At 36.0% G+C, this 20,558-nt stretch overlaps 1 protein-coding gene across 3 annotated transcripts in view; it reads left to right on the top strand.

The window, feature by feature from the left end:
- Window positions 1-20,558, top strand: part of Pten (phosphatase and tensin-like protein) — a 77,884-nt gene that overhangs the window by 29,027 nt on the left and 28,299 nt on the right. For all 3 annotated transcript variants that reach the window (XM_073088633.1, XM_073088634.1, XM_073088631.1), the window contains exon 2: window positions 7,944-8,116. In XM_073088633.1, coding sequence (XP_072944734.1) covers window positions 7,944-8,116 — 173 coding nt within the window. The remainder of the gene's footprint in view (window positions 1-7,943; window positions 8,117-20,558) is intronic.

Here is a 20,558-nt window from a genome sequence, read left to right on the forward strand (position 1 = left end):
ATATGTTTAATCAAATGCAAATACATATATCAATATCCCACTACTAGGAATAAATATTTTTTCCATATTCCCTCAGGCTTGTCAAATTTGGATGTAATTTTATACAATAAAACTTTATGGATTTTACTTATATGTACTTGACGATAATCTCCTCTACGCAATGAAAAGTTGTCACCGTCGTCCATGCTTATTTGCTACACCAGAGGGGTCGCTAATACATAGCAGAGTGGTGGAGAGCCCGCTTTTAAAGAGCTCCATGTCCCATGATTTCGCAGACATGTAGGTTTTTAATATTTTTTTTACCATTTACCAAGTAATAATTAATAGTCAATACACCAAGGGATATTTAAAAAAATAAGCCCCGGATTTGAACCTTAGACTTTCAGTCTGAGGTTAATAGTTATCACTACGCAGCAATGATACTGCCTTTTCAATTAGCGTAGCAAATATTTAATGATAGTTGCGTTATCATTTGCACAAGGATATCTGCAAGTGACCTATCTTTATAACTGTAGGAAGCGGAAATGTTTCCTAAGTAAAGTCATATGTGTTATCATAATATCCTTAAAGTAATATCTTCAATGGGTGTCGGTTAGTGATGTTTTTTTATTATATTTACGTACTGAAAAGGGACCGTTAACTTTGCAGCGTTCCGGTTTTTATCCGAATTCAAAAATTCTCGTTAAGGATGCATTAAGGTCCATTTGTATGTGAACAGACATTGACCGTGTCCGACAACGATCGTGGCAGTCACGATCATTATGTTCTGTATAATGTGTTAATACACATATGATGCCTATCATACGGCCGCACAGAGACGGTCCGTGCCTGTCAATATTATTGTATTAAAATCTATTTTGTTTGAGACGCTCAATGTATGTAGATAGATATAAACGAATCTTATATGCCGTCGCGTCGGTCCCGATTTTCACTCGTAGATAACAGTCGTTAAACCTTGTCGGGCTCTCTATACGTGGTGTAAAAATATATGACTATCCGAATATATGTGGAACATCATCAATGATACAACATGATGGAGTATGCTCCAAGCGATCCTTAGTTGTACGGTTAAATCCATAGCCGCTATATTAGTACTAGTATAAGGTGTTTTATACTAAACAGTAGGATCCCTACGTTGACTGGTGAAGTAGGAGCGCACGATTCGCGTTTGAACAATCATAATGGTGACGCTATCGTGCCGCGCGTGTATTATTTAATTATCTCGTAATTACGACGATTCAAAGCTGTTTAACAGCTTAACAGGCAATAAGCCTACACCACCCTGTAATAAACGTAATTTTGTAACAAAAATAGACTAACAAAGCTTTCCCTCGCGTCGCCTATAATGATTTTTTTACAAATATTTTGTAAATAGTTGCAGTTATAAAATTAAACAGTTCGATTTATTTTGTTTCATTTTATGAATGTTTACGCGGATAGTATAAATATTTCCGACTTAAAACTTAGGAAGGTAGTAAATTAATGAATCTTCTCATTAGTTAAATCGATTTGAATATATAGAATAGATATTGCGTCAAAACAAGATAAAGACTAAGAAAGCCAAGCCAGACATGTTGGTCTAATTTCAAAGTCTATATTGCACAACGGCAAAGTTTTACGAAAATTTGCATATATGTAATTATTATTTTCATAATTGCATATGATAAATTAATATAATATCTATATTTGGTTATAATAGTTGATAGCACACGATGAACGCGTGGTTACATCAGATTATGTGGCCAAATCTATACAATCTACTCTTACCTAAATAGGCATGTGTAGATTGTATAGATATTCCTATATTTATAGGAACGAAAATGCCTTAGTAAAAACAAAAGATCAAAAACACCCTTCAGTTATAATTATTTTTATCAATTATTCTGTCAAAGCTGCTCGTTTTTGAAGATAGTTGTATAAAATATAAATATTAAATACATAATGCGATAAAATTTATCTTCATTACATATTCGATTTGGAGATTAGTTAAAGATAGATAAACAAAATCTAAGCAATATCCGTGTCAAATCCCAAAATCCTTAAATCAGTAAAAACCCTTATGGATCAACTGCGAGGATACCACCATCAATCTCTTTTTGCTCATAGCAGAAAGCTGCTGCGATCTGGTATGCGGGCAGCAACGTATCTGATAAAACTCAAGTATCAAAGAATCTTACCAAATTTGTCTTCGGTTATACAAGGCAAGATGGCAATGATTTGTTCATTAGATGGCAGCATGTTCATTATTGAGCTGCTTGCATTATGTACAAAAATTGACGGTGCCGTATCATTTTAATTTTTAATCCTTGTTATAATAGCAGCTATAGAAGTGAAAATTTGTGAACTGTGGGCATTGTGGGAATTGAAAAGATTCAATAGGTACATAGAACACCGAAAATTACTGGTTTCTTATGTGGGGACTCCCATTTGCAAAAAAATGTTGTTATATTGGACCTAGTAATATGTTCGAACTCTGTAAAAATATCAAGTTCCTATCTATAACGGTACAAGATAGAGATCTATGACAGACAGACAGGAAAAATACCGGTAGCTTTGTAAATTTCTGTTGTATGGGTATAAAATACTAAAATTAGAGCCATTTACGGTCTACTGGCGTTTATTTAAAGCAGATTAGTAGATCTGAATATATTAACACGATGACTAAAACCGTCTAGGGGTCACTTATTCAATTTCACAAGCCATCAGCCCAGACCAGTGGTCATTAACATACAAAACCATAGCGAAGTTACGCCACTGAACCAAACGAACGACGTATTAATATAACGGTTTTATCTATATCTATGTACATAGAAATAAAATTGAAGTGTCTGTTTGTAATGTGGAAATACAGCTTTTAACTAAATGCATTTGAAAATATATGTATATTTACTTGGTTTACCAAAAAAAGACGACAATTTTTATTGAAAGTGCTGCACAGATTTTGACGGGACTACCACTGATAGTGAGCTAATGTTATGAAGAGTATCTTAGGTTTTAATTTAAGAAAAATAATTATAGTTTAAAATCTACAAACCACGCTAAAGTCGCATAAGGAAAATCGTTAATCCTGACAATTCTGATGGGGAGAACGGGACAAAATTATTAAAATCGTGTATTGTCATCGGTTCTTGATAATTCTTCTTAAAGTTTTAAATTACTCGGACCGACCAAAGTAGGTAAAAATCGAGTTCTAAGATTTCGTTACATACATACATACAGGTCAAGCTAATAAAAGCGTAGTAATAATTTAAGTAATAATTTATATTTGTGAATTATAATACTTTTATTACATTTCTACATTTCAATAAATATTAGTAAGATAGGACTTTTATTCATGAGCAGCAATCATAGTTAGAGCGAACTAGTTTATTGCAGTTGACAACTGAAAATACTGAATATCTTAATTTATTTAGCTTTCCGACTGATTAGAATTGAACCGGGAACCGTTTGCGTATCACGTAGGTATGGCAACCGCCGTGCCACGCGGCTCGTCATATTATATTTGACATTACCTTGAAACATGCGCATACATTGATAATCCCCCACACGTGTATGTAATGTTGTATAAGATGATAAACGAATATTCATCGAAGTTGATTATGTGATACCGTGATATGTAACAAATATTTTCCTTGTATGTAGTGTAGGTATTCGTATAAGAATATCTAAGGTGTAGGTTACAGGTTATAGGTTTGTAGTCTCGTATATTTATGAAGTTTATAAAAAATAACCCTATTACACGGTCTGGGTGGCCCTTCGGTCCTAACTTTAATAAGCTGTATCTTTAAATAATAAATCGTTAAACATTTTTTATTCGACTACCTGTAGGTAATCAAAGGGTCTTCATAAGGGTGTTTGTTCAACGTATGTTGTTCTTGCTGTACCACAGTAATAGTTGAGAAGTTTCAAACTTGTTGTTATTATAGTGCAAACCCAAAAGTTTTAAATAATTCATTTGGATGAATTCTTTAAGAGCGAGAATCGAGTACTCTGTAACGAGTCCGAAAGGATGAAATAACACATTTTTAAATACAACTACCTCGCGTGGTGGTACGGAGTGCTCGAGTCCTGCTGCGTTGAGTGTCAAAATTGTTTCATTCTTCGTTTCACTGAGTGTGAAAAACCCGATACAGTATTCATTCAGTCGTTAAAACGCGCGTTTGCAATACCACGGCCTAACTCACCAAGTCGGCAAAACGTAATACAACAATAATGCAATCGCTAAAACGCGAAACACCGACGCTAAAAGTGGCGTGTCTACTACAACCTAACACTTACGTACATCGGACGACCCGTGACGTACGGGCGTAGTGGAAATACGTAAAACCTATGCTTTCAAGCGTCTTGGCATCACGAATTGGCGCCACGCAGCATATAATATTTCAGAACAGACGTAAGGAGAAAGTGAAATGGACCACAGCTGGTTGGTGTCTCTGTAGCCAGTTTGCGAAACGATTGTTCACTTTTTTTTTAGATTTAATTTGCCAGCTTTTTTGTGGGTCTACATTTAAAACTGTCATTTGAATTTTTGAAGCGGGTTTTTTTTTTGCCGATTTATTTTGGTTCTAGTGTAAAGTGCTGTACGAGCATGTGTGTATCTAGCGTTATTAAAAATTATTTAGTCGATATTTTCTTCGTAGTGATGTTATTGCCATAACTCGTATGTATAAGTTTACCTACAATTTTGGCATATTGCAAAATGTCGATTCAGAAGATTTTTAGGCTTCGTTGTTGTTATTTTTAACAAAAAAGAATAATTCGCCTCTATTACCTCACACAAGTACACAAAGACAAACACCGAAAACACATATCTAAATTAATGATTAAGTTAATGAGTAGGTAATTACCGGCAATTAATTGTTGTATTATATTGTATTGTATATTATCCTTGTACACAACTGGGAATTACCATTCCAATTTTGAAATTGAAAATTACCATCCCAGTCGTGACAGCCAAAATTTTTGGGATAAAAATACCGCTTAATTCAAGGTCAGTCGCACTGTTAACCGATAATATAATCTTATACGATGTGTATGCGAATTTTAGTGGCTCAATAAAACCGATTTGAATTCGAGAGTGCGCCATACGGCGTTGGTAGGTAGGAATATCATCAATCTCTATACAGATTATAGGTCCCAGAGTGAGAGGGTTTAGGTCTTAGGCTAGAAGAACCTTAAGAGCCCTTAGTCCAGCAAATCTTATTTACACGATAGAGGCCTTAGTTGATAATAATCAAAGTGCGGATTTGTAGACTTAATATAATTTAGAGATTTTTTAAAGAAGTTTTAGTATGTACTAATGTAAATATGTTTCCTTGCCAGATGTGGTTACTCTTCACTGTTAAAACTCGTGATATTTTTTATCGTATACACAAATAGGCATAAGTGACGCGCAAAGCTTAGAAAATCAAAAGCATGAAAAAAAATCTAACCAAATTAGGCTATTAATACTTATCTGCGTGTGTGTACTAATTAATTTATAATAAGCACATTCCTCCAAAAAATTTGGGATTCGAGCCCAGGACCAGCAGTCGTAGAGGCCGAGTTTCAAACCGCCGAGCCATCAGCGTAGCGCGGAACGTTCGCGCGCCAATCCTAAATACTGCACGTGCAATTCGCAATATTTGCACAAACCGCGGCCGGCCTGTAATTATACACACGGCCGACCTTGTTTCCATGTCAAATATTTACACGCGGTTACGAAGGCGTTTCCCAAACGGCGAGCCTCTTGTTGCCTGGCGTGAGATGTGAAGTAGAATATTATTATGTTTAATTTATGTATTGCTTAGTCTCGATGCCTAGAACTCTATGTGAGTTGATTAAGCACTAAAACAACTTAGTTGCAAAGTTGTCAGAACTTTTTCGTTACGTGGATGCAGCGTTGCTAACTGTACGAAAATTCTCGTACAAATACGAGATTTGTGGTCTTTCCTACGAAGTACGAGGACACTACCTGCCGCGTACAAATATGTACGAGATTTTGTTATAAAGGAAGATGGTGATGATTTTTTTTAGTTGATACTTACACATTTCAAAGATTTCTCTGTCTATATACCGTCTTTCCGGGAGGGTACGGGGTTTAAAAGGTAAAAAACGACATTTCATCTGTTTATGTACGAAAAATTTCTACAATTAGCAACCCTGCTCTAATGGATTATAGACAGGAATAACTATACATATGAGGTCTAACGTTACTTCTTGACAACATTATAAAATTTTTTTATTAAGTCGCTGGATATGAATGCCCATTTCTCCACTCTGCTAGGTGGGCGAACGATTTTAGATGTTGTACATAGGTTTTTAAATTATTCTGCCCATCTGAACAAGGACCCTAAATAATAGCAGGCATTAACTTTTAGGACATAGCACGACGGAGTGAATTATGTATATCTGAAAATGCGAAGATAAAACGTTAAGAGACAAAAGGCAGATTAAAAATATTCTTTCAGCTAAAAGCTCTACAAAAGTTTTGTAATAAATTATAATAATAATTTTGTAGGCGTTAAATCTTAAGGGAATGCCTAAGTAATAGCCAAGTCTTAATTACATTCTTTCGTCTTTATGCTCAGTTTTTATAATTGCAAAAATTTTGAATAAAGGCAAAGGGATGGGATTTTGAAACACCTCGTACTTGGCGTTTTTATTTCATCGTTCTCAACGCACTAAGGCCCCTTTTATATCTACAGACATCGTGGTAGACAATGGTCGTCGCAGACAAAATAATATTTTCCCAAACAAGGTCTATTAACGTATTAACATATATCGTAACACGGCTACGTAGACACGAACCGTGCCTATCAAAATAATGTATAGGTAAATATGATTATGCCTGGTACAGTACGTACCTAACATGTGCAATGACTATAGAAGTAGACATAAATAAAGCTTTTTTTTTAAAAAAAAAAGGTAACTGATGGAAGACAGTTTAATTTTTTCTTGCATGAAAAAGTGATATTTCTTAACTCTAAAGTAATCATCAGATCCCTTTGTTGTATTAATAATAGCCACGACTAAAAATGAAAAGATACTTTATATCACAATATTGCACACATTATTGAGAACAAAATTATGATTACTCGCATAAACTATCGAAGGTTTTCCTTAGGAAATCCGAACTGAAATTTTGTAACTGAGCAAACTTTTCCAACTCATTGAAAGCTATTCGGTAACGGAATAGATCTGCACTAGAGATCGCTCCTCGTGTTAGCAGGCTTTGGAATTTGGGAATGTAACATCGCTCTTCCAGAAGCTCGGAATCCTACCTGGAATCATTCTGGAATAGTGCCGGAAGACGAAGGCAACGTACAAGTTCTAACCAAACTTGCACGATTACGGGAACATCTAAGTTTGGTAATTTGACGCCGTTCCTGACGCCGAACGAAATGTAATGGTTGTTAGGTTAGAGTTACATTGTTTGAGGCTTTGTGATCTGGTTATGTGATCCGTTAATACTCGCCTTAATATGCTAGTATCTCAAAGACTAGTGATTCTCCTGACGGTGGTTAATTTTCTTTATGGCTATTGCCTCAACGCCTTGATCAAATTTATTGTTTCAATCGAGTCTAATTTGTCATTTATCATCAGAGCCAATACTAAATTTTATTTTAGCATAATAAAAAATGTTATTTTTTAAGCGAGTGCCCATAAATATGCTTGTATGTGAACCCAAATCTTACAAATAACGTCACCTATTTTTTATGCAGCTTATATCTACGACTACTTACGTAGAGACATCGGAGTTGTTGCTGCGGGGTTTCGGGTTCGATTCCCGGTGATGCGGATACTTAATATCAATTTAGTTGTCCGTCCAGAGATTGACCGTTGTTTCGTATTTAACTAACGTCATGCCGTCTGTCATGTCAATTATGATGAAACATGCCCTTTTGTTATTATTGCCCCAACATATACCATACATGTGTACTTTCCTTAGCAAACCCTCACAGATATAACAGACAGGTTAATAGCAATGGGCTTCCCAGCGGAGAAGTTGGAGGGCGTGTACAGGAACCACATCGACGAGGTGTACAGGTTCCTGGAGCAGAAGCACAGGGACCACTACAAGATATACAACCTGTGCTCCGAGAGGACGTACGACACGAGCAAGTTCCACGAGCGGGTGAGTGGATTTGATTTGATTGATATTTTGTCTTTTTTATAATAGTAGCTATAAACGTGTATTTGTTTGTGTAATATTATACCTAAGGTGTTCCTGAAATTTGGGAGCCATTTTCAAAAATAGCTTCAATTCTTGGTTGGTTGATTTAAAGCTAGTATGACCATGGGCGGTAGTAGCCACTTACTATCGCGTGGGCTGTATCTTGCAAATTTCTTGTATATCCATAAAAATTTTTCTTGAAAAATACGAGCTGCCTTTATGCAAATTTACTTTCAAACTAATAAGTCGTCTAAGAATAGCCGTGGCTTCAACGGGGAGAAAGGTTTAATCTACGGCACGACACTTCAGACAGTTCAGACACACGCCCGACAAGATGTCTGGAGTGTCGATGTTTAGCGTACGACAAGGAAGCACATTGTCACGCGTCTCACCCACCTCGCTAATGACAATGGCTCCGTCTTATGGTTGAGTTTCTTGAGTTTTCCACGACTTGAGTGAAATTGAAACGTCTGTACGATTTGCGGTAAGCATAAATCTTAAGCAAAACACATGAAAATAAACAGATGATTTCCTTTAAATTAAAATTTGGTTGATAATGATGGGTTGATAAAATGCTTTACTTTGTAACCGATTACATATTTTTTTATTTACACGAAAAGTCAAGCTTTCAGTTTTCAGGAAAGTCACGTAGGTTAGGTACATACGTGTTTCATCTTCGACGTGACACTTCAGAGGTTCTATTGATGACACAATATCTGGAGTGTCGATGTTTAGTGTGCGACATGAAAGAACGTTGTCACGAATCCTGTGCAATTTCAAAAAGGATTATAGAGCTACATAACACGTATCGCAATACGCTACCGTCCCCGTGTATGGTGGAATTAGTTTCTAATTCTAAATGAAATCCTAATAGATTCTTGTAGTGTATTTTCCAACTTCTCGGTACGTCACTTCAGACGCTCGCCATGTTGACTGGAGTGTAGATGTTTAATGTGTGACAAGGAAACACTGAATCACACGTTTCACTCGCGTCACGTATTGCGATGGGCTGGTCTTCCTCGTGTACCGCAGAAGTAATTTATTCTAAATTAAAAGTAAACGTCAAAGTGTCATAGTAGATTCCTTTTCCAATCTTCGGTGCGTCACTTCAGTCTCTCGCCATATTGTCTGGAGTGTCGATGTTGAGCGCGCGACAAGGAAACACAGTGTCACGCGTTACACTCGCGTCACGTACTGCGGTAATGCCTTCCTTATGTACGGTGGAACTAATTTCCTTTAAATCTGGAACAATTGTTGAATATTATTGATGTTAATTGTTCGCTTTGGAAGGAATTGGGCGATATAAATAGTAAGCTGTATATAGACAAGTATGTTTTTTCCATTATTATTTATCTATAGTAAACACTACAATCAGTATGATTGATTACTGCAATGTTGAGTCTTGTAAACTAAGTTCGAATTTATCACGCTTTGAATACTACATACTATAGAATAGTACGAGGATTGTAAGATAAGGATTCTGATTTGACCTTGAAAAGTATGCTGTTACCCTGAAGAGTAAATTAAAAAATGACGCTATAGTTAGTATGCCTGTCTATCGCCATACTTAAATTGATATCCTCTCTTCTTTGGGAAGTCGGTTAAAAACATAATACAAGCTCATCACTAGACCACATAGTGCCCTAATGTCAGAAGACTATTAATTTAAAGGCACTGTATGCGTCCAATATGATTGTGCCGCAAAGATTATTTCCCACCTTTGAAACTTCAACCCGACCAAGTTGGGCAGCTGAAAATTTTATCACAAAGCCGAGAGGTGATCTGCTCTACGTTCGGTTGAGTCACAGTCCGTACGTGATGTCGGACTCGTATTCCCAGGCTATCAATTTTACACTTACGTTTTTGAGTTTATCTGAGTGTCTTTTTATACCACCACTATTTATTTATTGTTAGTGCGTATCTCGGAAACTTACGCTTTTTGTTTTATTTCTTGGGTTCATTCATTGCTTGCGAGGGCGGGCACGTGTCTTTAATCTAAACAGCCCACGGTTGTTCCTTGATATTCTCTTTGTGTCTCGTTTGTGGGTTCAAGTCTTCTCACAACTGGTGGAGGCCTAGAGATTACTCCATCACTCTGATCCAAAACTAATTTGTGGGTGCAAAACTGCCCATAAGCCTCCGGGCTCCCCCGTATCTCATGTATTAAAAATGTTCATTAAGGTCCATTTGTCGAAAATGTATTTTTTAAAATCTAACATTTAATATGTATTTTATTACAATTGCTCCGCTGTAATAAAGTTCTAAATAAATAGGTATACAGTCCTGGGAGGAGTTCGCACAAAAAAATGGGTCGGAACGACGACGTGTCATAAAATCTAGCCTAGAAAACTTGAACGCATTTGTTTAGAAAATGCACATGCTTAGCGCTAACTTCGTAAGTTACGCTGTAAGCCCTTCTCTAATTACACTATTGATTATGGCATTACTTGGACAAAGACATAGTAGACACATACGTCTTATAAAAGATTATCTTGGCAATGCATGTGGGGTGGCAGTATTGGATTTCCCGTCAGGCACCTGATGACATTTACAGATTTAGATTTTTATTTTAAGTCTGATTATTATTGTCTTTATGTGTCTACGTCATTACTATACATTATGTTATTGTAATTTCAATTTCAGTTTTTTTTTGCCAAAAGTTCTAACGTAAAAATCAAACAAATACGAAACCACTTTAAATAATAATTAATTAAGTTTATAATAAAGCTTAGTAACTCATAAATTGTTTGTAACTTGTCCCCTAATTGTTTTTAAACTCCCATACAAGGCAATCGATGCAGGATTTAATGTTTCCACTAATAACAATGGTATAATTTAAACATGTGCGGTTTGTGACTGTAACATGTGCGTTTTCCTCCTGTGAACACAGTCCTTACGTGGAGTTGACAGAATACTGATAAACCTAAAATTAGCGCTACATTGGCAATCGCGCGGTATCGCACTACGAAATAGAAATTACTAAAGTGTATGTAGGATTCTGTACATAACTGTATTTAGTTAATTTTAATGATGTCGAATTGCAAAATATAGGTAAATTAGGCTAATTAATTTAATGACAATAATTTCCAATTATTTCGGGGGGACAACCTGCATGTATTTCTCACGGCTGCGTCGGTAGCGGAGAGAATATGCCGGACTTTACGGTTAAACTTAGAGAGTTAGAAAAAACTGGTCTAATTTAACGAAATTTCCCGTGTGACCCCAAAAATCTCATGCTGCGATCGCACCTGAGCGTGTTTCAGGTGAACTTTAATGTTTTTTAACTAACTTTAGAAAAGTCCGGCTATAGGTACGACTGCTATATATATTTTTTAAAGTACATAGTTACATGACTACACTGAGTCAAAAAAAAAATTCTCTACAAAAAAGTTTTTGTCTTGCGCCAGCGCCAGCCATGCGCCAGCTCAATTTTTAAGAAAATTTGGAAAATCCAAAGGTGCACGACTCATAATGCTCATTTAATTATGAAATATATAAAAAAAAAAAAAACTTAAGTCATTCAAAATTCATTGCCGAAAAAACAGCTGTAGTAGGAAGAAGGTACTGCACAAGCGCCCCTAGTGGAATAAATGTACATAATATCTATAGATATACAGTCTTGTAGTTTTCGTTTTTTATTAATTGCAATTAAACGACACTGAATTAATTAATCATTTGCATTCAGTGACCTACAATCGTCGATTAGAATTTTTAAAAAAAAAAATTAACTCAAATGATGGATTTTTTCACAAGTTACAGTGTTTTCAGGTTTCACACATGACGGACAGGAAAATTTTTTGACCTATTTTGGTGTTTTTTTCCAATTCTATTGCAGTAAATCAATTTTTAAAAAGTATGGAATTAATCTCCATTAAATTATCTCGACAATAGTATGCAAAATATCTTGATTCCGTGAACTATCAAGGCTATAATAATAAAAATAGCCGACAAAATGAAGCGAAAAAAATTTTTCGATCGTAAAGCACTCTCTGATGCTTCGCATCATGAGTCGTGCAATATCAGGCTCAAATTTTAGGAGATTGTTTTTGTCTATCAAAGTAACTTTTTACATGTATTTACTCAAAAAAAAACTCTTTTTTTTTCTGACTCAGTCTATTACATGACATGTAATAAAGTAGTGCTCAACAAGAACACATTGTGTTTCAACAAATATGGAAAATGATAAGCATGTAAACGTCAAACAGGAATTTATAGCAATGGTTCACAATCACGCTACCTACTACATAATAGTCATTGCGAAGAACCGTACGGTAGGCGGGTCCCGTAAACACGTGCACATTTTAATAAGTCGTGTTCTAATGAGGGTCCTTTGCGGAAAACGCGGACGGGGCGGACACTCGGCTGACCTCATAGACACGTCACGGTCCGCGGACCGCCGCGGCAAATGGAAATGTATCTTTTATAATTATTGTAAAACTGGAACGGGGCTACGTCTGTTCGTTTGTTGGTATATTAAAGGTGTTTAATTTACAGCTGTTATTTAGAGGCCTTAGCAACTGCTTTTTACTTCATCTTTGCGTGTTGTAGGCAAAAACGATAATCGCAATTTTGTATGATGAATTACAATTTCGTGTTTAATCAATTGATCGTCCTCAGATCGGTTTATGTATTCAGGGGAAAAATAACAGATTGTTTTTTATCACAAGGAAGTAAGGTATGGTAAATGACTATGCAGTACACCCTAACGGCCAGTAGCACACAGCTGCTCATGGACAATTGTAATGAACCCCAGAAAAGATGAGAATCCTATGTAAAGTCGGCCACAGATACTTTGATATTCATGCGTGCTAATACACCTTTTAAACCAGCGCTTAACACCGCTTCTGTTATAAGGTAGAAATAGGTGAGCAGTGCTTTTGCTGCAGAACTGCAATTGACTCCTGTTTTCAAAGTTGGTTCAGAGGCACATAGGATATGGCTGTGGTCCAACTAATTTTGTGACAAAAAACCACTCATCTCTATAACTTACATCACCCGTGACACATTTTGCGCGTGGCAGAAGTAATTTTTTAATTAGCAACTATGTCAAGTGTCGCGGTGGTGTTTCCCGTACGCGACCCTTTAGCCCTAAAGGGTGCCGTGGCTAGTGGCGGTGCTTAGCGGTTTTATGTTATGCCACGTGTAATGTGACAAGGTTTTTTAATGGTCCACGGTACGTTCGTAAAATGGGGCGGTTATATGCAACCCTTATATATATACCTGGGATGTTTTTTATTATGAATTTCAATTTCGTGTTTAATCGATTGATCGTCCTCAGATCGTTCGTTCGTGAGTCAGCATTAAAGTTGCTCTAAATCTGCTGTGCCGTGAAAATCGAGTACATTTAATTACTAATATCCAAAAATAGTCAGTTAAAAAAATATTGTCAAATATCCAAGAGAAACGGCTGAATGAAGCCTTTGTACGTGAGTCTGATTCGCACTAACCCATTTTTTTCTTTGTGGAAAAAAATTAAATGTTATTATTTGTGTTGAATAATATCTTCTTCTTTCAAATGTTTGGTCTGAGTAAAAAATCCTTATCTTATAGGTATTCTATCTTATCAATTATCTAGCATCCCTTGAAGGGAGAAATCTACTGAACGCCATGACATAACTACTGTATTTACACAAAGGAAGGCAATTTTACATGGATTAGGTAACATAGATTATTACTAGTAGGTTCTTACTGAACATGGAAATTTTATAACTTTTATTCTAAAGGTTACATAACAATATATGGATTTTTTTATACTGACATATTATTATTATGTACGGTATATTGTTCCAACCTGTTACTTATTGGTATGTATAAGAAAAATATTCTAACTAAGATTATTTGCACGTGTTTCGTTAGCCAAAATAAACATATTATTTCCATTATAGGATCCGTATCCATAAGACAGTAAACGGAAGTATTATAATTTCGTGTGTTTATATGTCAGTTAGATACTTGAGATACTATTGGCACTATATAAATAAAAACTTTCTACACTCACAGCCCCACACTAGGATTCCCTGTGTCGTGGGTGCCATGGACACACACATAGACAAATACACAAACACCCAGACCCAGAAACAGAAATCTAAATTTATCATTTATCATATCATTCAATTTATCATTTATCATCTGTTTGGCCGGGGATCGAACCCGGGACCCTTTGCGTGTCAGACCGGTATGGTGACCGCTCCGCGACGCGGGTCGTTGTGTATGTATAGATGAGAATTTAAAGGTAGGTTCATAGAATCTTATTTTGAGAAATATTTTATGAATTTATGAATTTAAAACATCCTGACCTGACATGACCTTAGGTGCTTGTCCTTATTTAACAACGATTCCTAAAACCTACACGGGAATAATGTTGTAGAAATTTCGGGAAATAGATCACGAATTTTCTCTCTCCCGAAGGAGCATGTAAGTAGATTGAATGTGATTATGCCCTACGAAGGGAAATTAGCTTTTGTGTCGACCTCAATTTAGATATCGTAGGTACACGTGAGCTACGGGTTTTACTGGTGTATTATATGTATTAGTATTTATATACTACTAATATAGGAGCGCAGACGAGCATGAGTCCACCTGATCCTAAGTGGCTACTGCCGCCCATGGATATGTGTAATCAACCCCAGATAAGATAAGGACTAAGTAAGAACGTCTCGGTCTTCTGTCTATTAACATTGCTGTTAATAGACAGAAATATATGTGGCGGTGGTGCAACCAGAGTGGACTCACAGACTTCCTTTTGTTCACTTACACCTTACAAATAATACACGAGTTATGCTTTCTCTTGGATACCCATAGTTCTGATTAGACTCGATTTGATTTAATTTAACTTACATGACATTAGGGCTATGTCCTAAACATTAGAAACTAATCAGAGCTTAATTAGGACTCCAAACCTGTTTGACGTTAATTACAGATAGTCCATGGGGGAGCAATAACTAATTAGTAATTAACATCAGGTAGAGTCAATACTTAATTTACTAAAAAGTTCTATTAATTATTTCCGTTATCTCACCTACGATATTATTTTTAGCTGTAATTAATCTACTTCTATTTAGAAAGTAAACTATACCTACGTAGATTATATATATTTCTTGATCGTGTAAACATATAAACTTGTATATTATACAATCCATGTTACCTATACGTAGATGTGATTGATATGATAGGAATTATATAGGTAAAAGTTACATGCAATTTGGCTTTACTTAGCGTCCAGCGAAAGTTTGTATCATTAATAATAATAAACATGCTCAGAATACAGTGGCATAGATCTAGATATTGTTGGAATCGACTCGTGGGAAGAGGTGATATACGTAAAAACAAAAAATCTGAATGCTTAAAAATAATTAACTGAAAAAATAAAAACAAGTACCTACTGAAGTTACTTAATTTGTTATTTAAAACTTGTAAAATAGTAGTTGAATAAGGTGTTGCAGGCGGGGATAAACATAGTTTGGATGTTTTTTTATCTGATTGAGGAGGGTAAAGCTTTTGGAGCGTATGTTTGTTTCTACCCAAGCGGTTAATATTTTTAACCGACTTCAAAAAGGAAATGGTTATCAATTCGGTCGGTATCTTTTTTTTTTAACATATGAAATTATGAAGTGTCATTGAATCGCCTAAATTGTGGGAGTGACTATTAATTTGGCAAACCAGGTTATATTTTTAAGCAGTCATAAATTAAAAAATCCGTTGGTACAAGTAGTGCCGGCAGACTAGATGCCGCCTCGGTTGCTCTTCCTTCAGCCGAGCGATACCGGGCTCACTGATAGCGTTATCACCTTAGGGCAGTTGCAGATTGGGCTTTATCGGTCGAGGTGCTATTTTCGTACCGACAATATTGTAATATCTGTACTATGTATCTTTGTTAAAGGTTTTTTGCTCTTTTCTTGACTGTCACGTATCATTGTATTTTTTTTTTGTTAAAAATGGTGATTTATGTGAGCCAAATATGACCAAATCCAAATCAGTTTAGTGATTTCTAAGACCTAAGAAACACTATTTTAATGTTTTACTACCTTGCGAATACGCTTATGTGCTTTGTAAATTACAGATTAACAATTCAATTGTATTTAGTCTCACAAGTACCAAATTTAAAATAGATATTTTTTTACGTGAGATGAAACGACATTCATCCTCACAATACTAGCAGTTTTTACCAATCGCCATGAAAAGCTCGAATTACGATTTCAATTCCTTCCCTTTTATTTCTCGGTGTATCGAATCGTCGGCGATCTATGACCACAGAGAGCATGGTAAAAAATTGGCTAAGTGCGAGTCGAACTCGCACAGGGAGGGTTCCGTACTACCAAATTTTCGTTTGTTTTTATTTTTAGAATTTTGTTATCATAGCAGCCATAGAAGTAAATGCATTGTGAGAATTTGAACTGTCTATCTATTACGGTTCAATAGATAAAGCAAAAAAATATTAATATATATTCTGTCATATAAGACGTTGCTTCGTACCCTGTAGGTTTTGATTCCTTTGCAAGTTTCGGCTGTATTTTTGAGCTGTAGCTGAGTATTTCAGCTTAATACCTCCACGCATTCCTAAGAAAAAGGCAGGTCTGGCAGACGGACGGACGGACAACAGAATGATACTATAAGGGTTCCTTTCTTACTTTTCAAGGTACGGAACCCTAAAAACAAGAAGTTCCAAGGAAATCCGTGAACTATTGAGATGCGTAAAATTCGCATTACCCGGTGACAATGCGCGGAGGTGGTTGAACTGGCGTTTTTATCGCCGCCGCGTACCGGCAGCGTGAGCCCTACGTTTCCGCGAAATTCGACCGAGATTCTTAGCATTGGACGCTCGTGGACGGGGTGGCGTGGTATTCGTCCGCGCTGGAACGGCTTTAGTCGCATTGTAACCGAGTAGGATATCAAAGAGATGGAAGAATAAAGCGCTTGTTAGATGTATACCTTTGATTAAAAAAAAATAATAGAGACTACTGATACGCCTTGAAGTGGCGTACCCAAGACCAACTCCGGCAATTCCTTTCTTGGACATGACTGTGAAATCAAATTCAATGTGTTGTTTTTTTAATACAACAAAGGTGGTATTTGACTCCACACATATTATATGTGTTACACTACGAATGAACATAATTTGAATATTAGTAATACAGTTCTTCAAATATTATTCTGTGTATTTAAATCAATTAGGAAATGATTTTTCAATACCAAGCAATATAACATACGTTTCGTAGAAGCTCGAATCTCATGCCGATTTTTACCAATACGGATAAGTGTAGAGATTCCCTCACGACACTACATAACCGAGAATAAACATTCAATTTATTTTTCTTATCAGAGTTCGAGTGATGTTTGCATACCTACGCCGTTACACGTGTACGGCTTCCATGTGATCTGTTGGGACCAGATGAAATCTTTAAAACGTTATGTATTTGTAGGTATCTATCATGTATACCTACATACGTCGTGTTATTGCATAATTTGTATGCGCGGATGGCATTACTTGGGCATTAATCATGGTGAACTATGTATATTAATATTTTTATAGGTAGTTATGATATCAATAATTATAAAGTTTAACCTATATTAAGGCCGTGGATGGAACGTTGCAAGGGCCATTAAAACGATAGGTTTCTGAATATTTTAATCTTATATATAAAATTCTCGTGTAACCATAATGTTAGTTACCGTACTCCTCCGAAACGGCTTTACCGATTTTCACCAAATTTTATATGCATATTCAGTAGGTCTGAGAATCGTCTACTATCTACTTTTCATAGCCCTAAGTGATAAGGGTTGTTCACCCTTAACATTTTTTTATTTATATGGCAACACAACGTATGCCGGGTCAGCTAGTACATATATATATATTTTATACGTAGTAATAAAATATTAAACAATTGTAAGGTTTAAACGAATGAAATTAAGACCATTAAAATAATAGGTTTCTGAATAATTTTAACTATAGTATATTTTTAATTGGAATCACTTAAAAGAAGCTCGTAATTATTTCATTTTCCTTGGAATTGCTAGTTAATGTGTGTTTCGATTATATTTCAATTTAATTTCATAAGCATTTAGTTAATTTCGGCTACAGTAAAAATTCTAAACTTTCCCACTGCTGGGCACGAGTCTCTTCTCACAGTGACAGGGGTTTGAGATATAATAGATTTATTCAGGATGTTTCCGTCAATTACAGTAAGTAATAATTAATTTCTAATACGCTCATATCTAATCTAAAAATCAGTGATGCCACAGTCGGCTCGAATATCGAACCCCCCGATTTAGAATTTCAACCACTAAGCTGTTAAAACCCCAGATGTATTCTCCAAGGAGTAGAGATCACGCAACATTGTGCAACATTGCAAATCGCGATACAAATTACATTTGAGCGGTATCCGCCCAATTTGTTATTGAACAATACGGGAAATTGCATCCTGCGAGCGCCATTTCGCAAACCATTCGCCATACGTATATAGGTACGTAGTTACATGTGTTACTGTAGATAGCTCTAAGCGTAAGTCATTGTTGTGAATGTTGTGTTGTTGTTGTATTGTAGGGAAAAACATTTGGAGCTGGTAAAATCCTGAAGTTTGTGCGGTGTCGCCACATAGCCATAGGGTTATATAATAATGATGCTTGTTACTATGGGAATTTAATGTTGCTGGTGTCATATGAATATTAATATATAATCGTATCTACACAAAATCTCTAACAATACAGCACCGTAATATTTCTGAACGAAGCAGTTTTTGCGTTTCGGTTTAAGGGTCTCCGGTGTGGACGCCAGATGACTTGCATATGTGGCAATGGTCCCCCTGGTGACACTCCTTTGAAGTGGCAACGCAGCCATGATCGCCGTCAGGGGGCCTACCACCATATTTTAAAGATCATCATAGTTCAGGAAAGTTTTATTTCGTCCTTAAAACAGTAAAATATTACGTCATACACAGTTGAACAAACTTAAACCCTTATTAATTTTTCGCTTATCCATTGTATAAAACCCACTATAATTGTCATATTTTGCTTAAAAAGTAAAGTAAATTTCCTGCAAAAAAGTAAAATTATGATTAAAATAATATTAATGTTGGTGGTAGTAACCCCCAGGTCGAACTTCTGTACCATATAGAGTTGGTTATAGATGTCCAACAGAGGGATGCTAGTTTCGTCTTCTAATAAAAATATCCTTGTTATTTAATGTTTCCAAGTCGTCTAAGATATTTGTTAGATTTTCCTTCTAAAACTTAAAGCTCACCAATTTACGTTTGTAGAGTTGACTAGGACTACTATCTTCTGCGTAATTTCTTTTTCGGGGCATTATTATTACTGAGAACGAAATACAGCCGTTTTTAAACTGGACTTTATGATACAATAACGTGTTTCTGTTATAAAAAGCTCGGTTTGTACCTACCTACCTACCTAATAACGTTACGAAAAACTTAGAAAGCACGCCCGGCCGCCCCATGCCGTACGGCGCGCTGATCAAACCCGTGTAATTTGCCAAATTACACCCATTACATAACCGATTACGTACCGGTGCAATTATTTTTGTCGGCGTTATATCAATCTTATATAGGTGTGCATTATAAAGTCATATTCTGGTTTGTGTCGGCAGTGTAGCCAATTTCATCCGATATTGATATATTTCAGAAACGGATAGTAAAAGTTGATGTTTTTTTTTGCATTTTTATGTGATAAAAGTAGCAAATCAAATTTCGTGCATTGCAATCTTATTGATTTCACCGTTTATGGTATTTATTTCAGTTTGACATAAAACTACTCCCGAGTTAATTTCCCGGTTGGCAACGTCTGTTACAACCCTCGACTTATAACGATCAAGTGTAAAAAATATTTGTACCGTTAAATAACATTATTTATCTTTGAGGGAAGTAACAAAAGTAGGGTAAATCCGCCAATGCAACATCCCATTCCAGTGTGTATCGGTTAATCTCGCCAATTTCGCCGATAGCGTCGAGATAAAACTATCGGTCGCTATCGGCCGGTATCGGGCGCTGTTACCCGGCGAGCCCGATCGCCACTTCGCTCTCGGATAGTTTCCGCTTTCCTTGTGCTCGTGTTGGGTACTACTTAAGAGACCTATTGTGCACTTTCATATGGAAGTGATACACAATTTTGGAAAATAAAACTGCAAGTCAGCAAATAAATTTGAGCTAAATGTTTAATCTATATCTCATACGCATCCCATTTAGGGATGCGTATGAGATATTTCATTGAAAACTTTTATGGACTCTTTCACCACTTATCTCAAGATTCAAAAATACTTTCCCGAGTGAAATTATTATTATGTACTTGCCTTTTATCTGCGTCACGTTTACTGATATCTGTCCTTGGCATATTTAATTCATTGCGAAATCGAAAACTAAAAGTTACTTGCCTTCCTTAAAATCATGTATGTAAATCG

The sequence above is a fragment of the Epargyreus clarus genome, unplaced genomic scaffold (genome assembly GCF_041222505.1).
Source record: "Epargyreus clarus isolate Ecla_fem2 unplaced genomic scaffold, WU_Ecla_fem_2.2 ptg000027l, whole genome shotgun sequence".
In the NCBI taxonomy this organism is placed as follows: domain Eukaryota; kingdom Metazoa; phylum Arthropoda; class Insecta; order Lepidoptera; family Hesperiidae; genus Epargyreus; species Epargyreus clarus.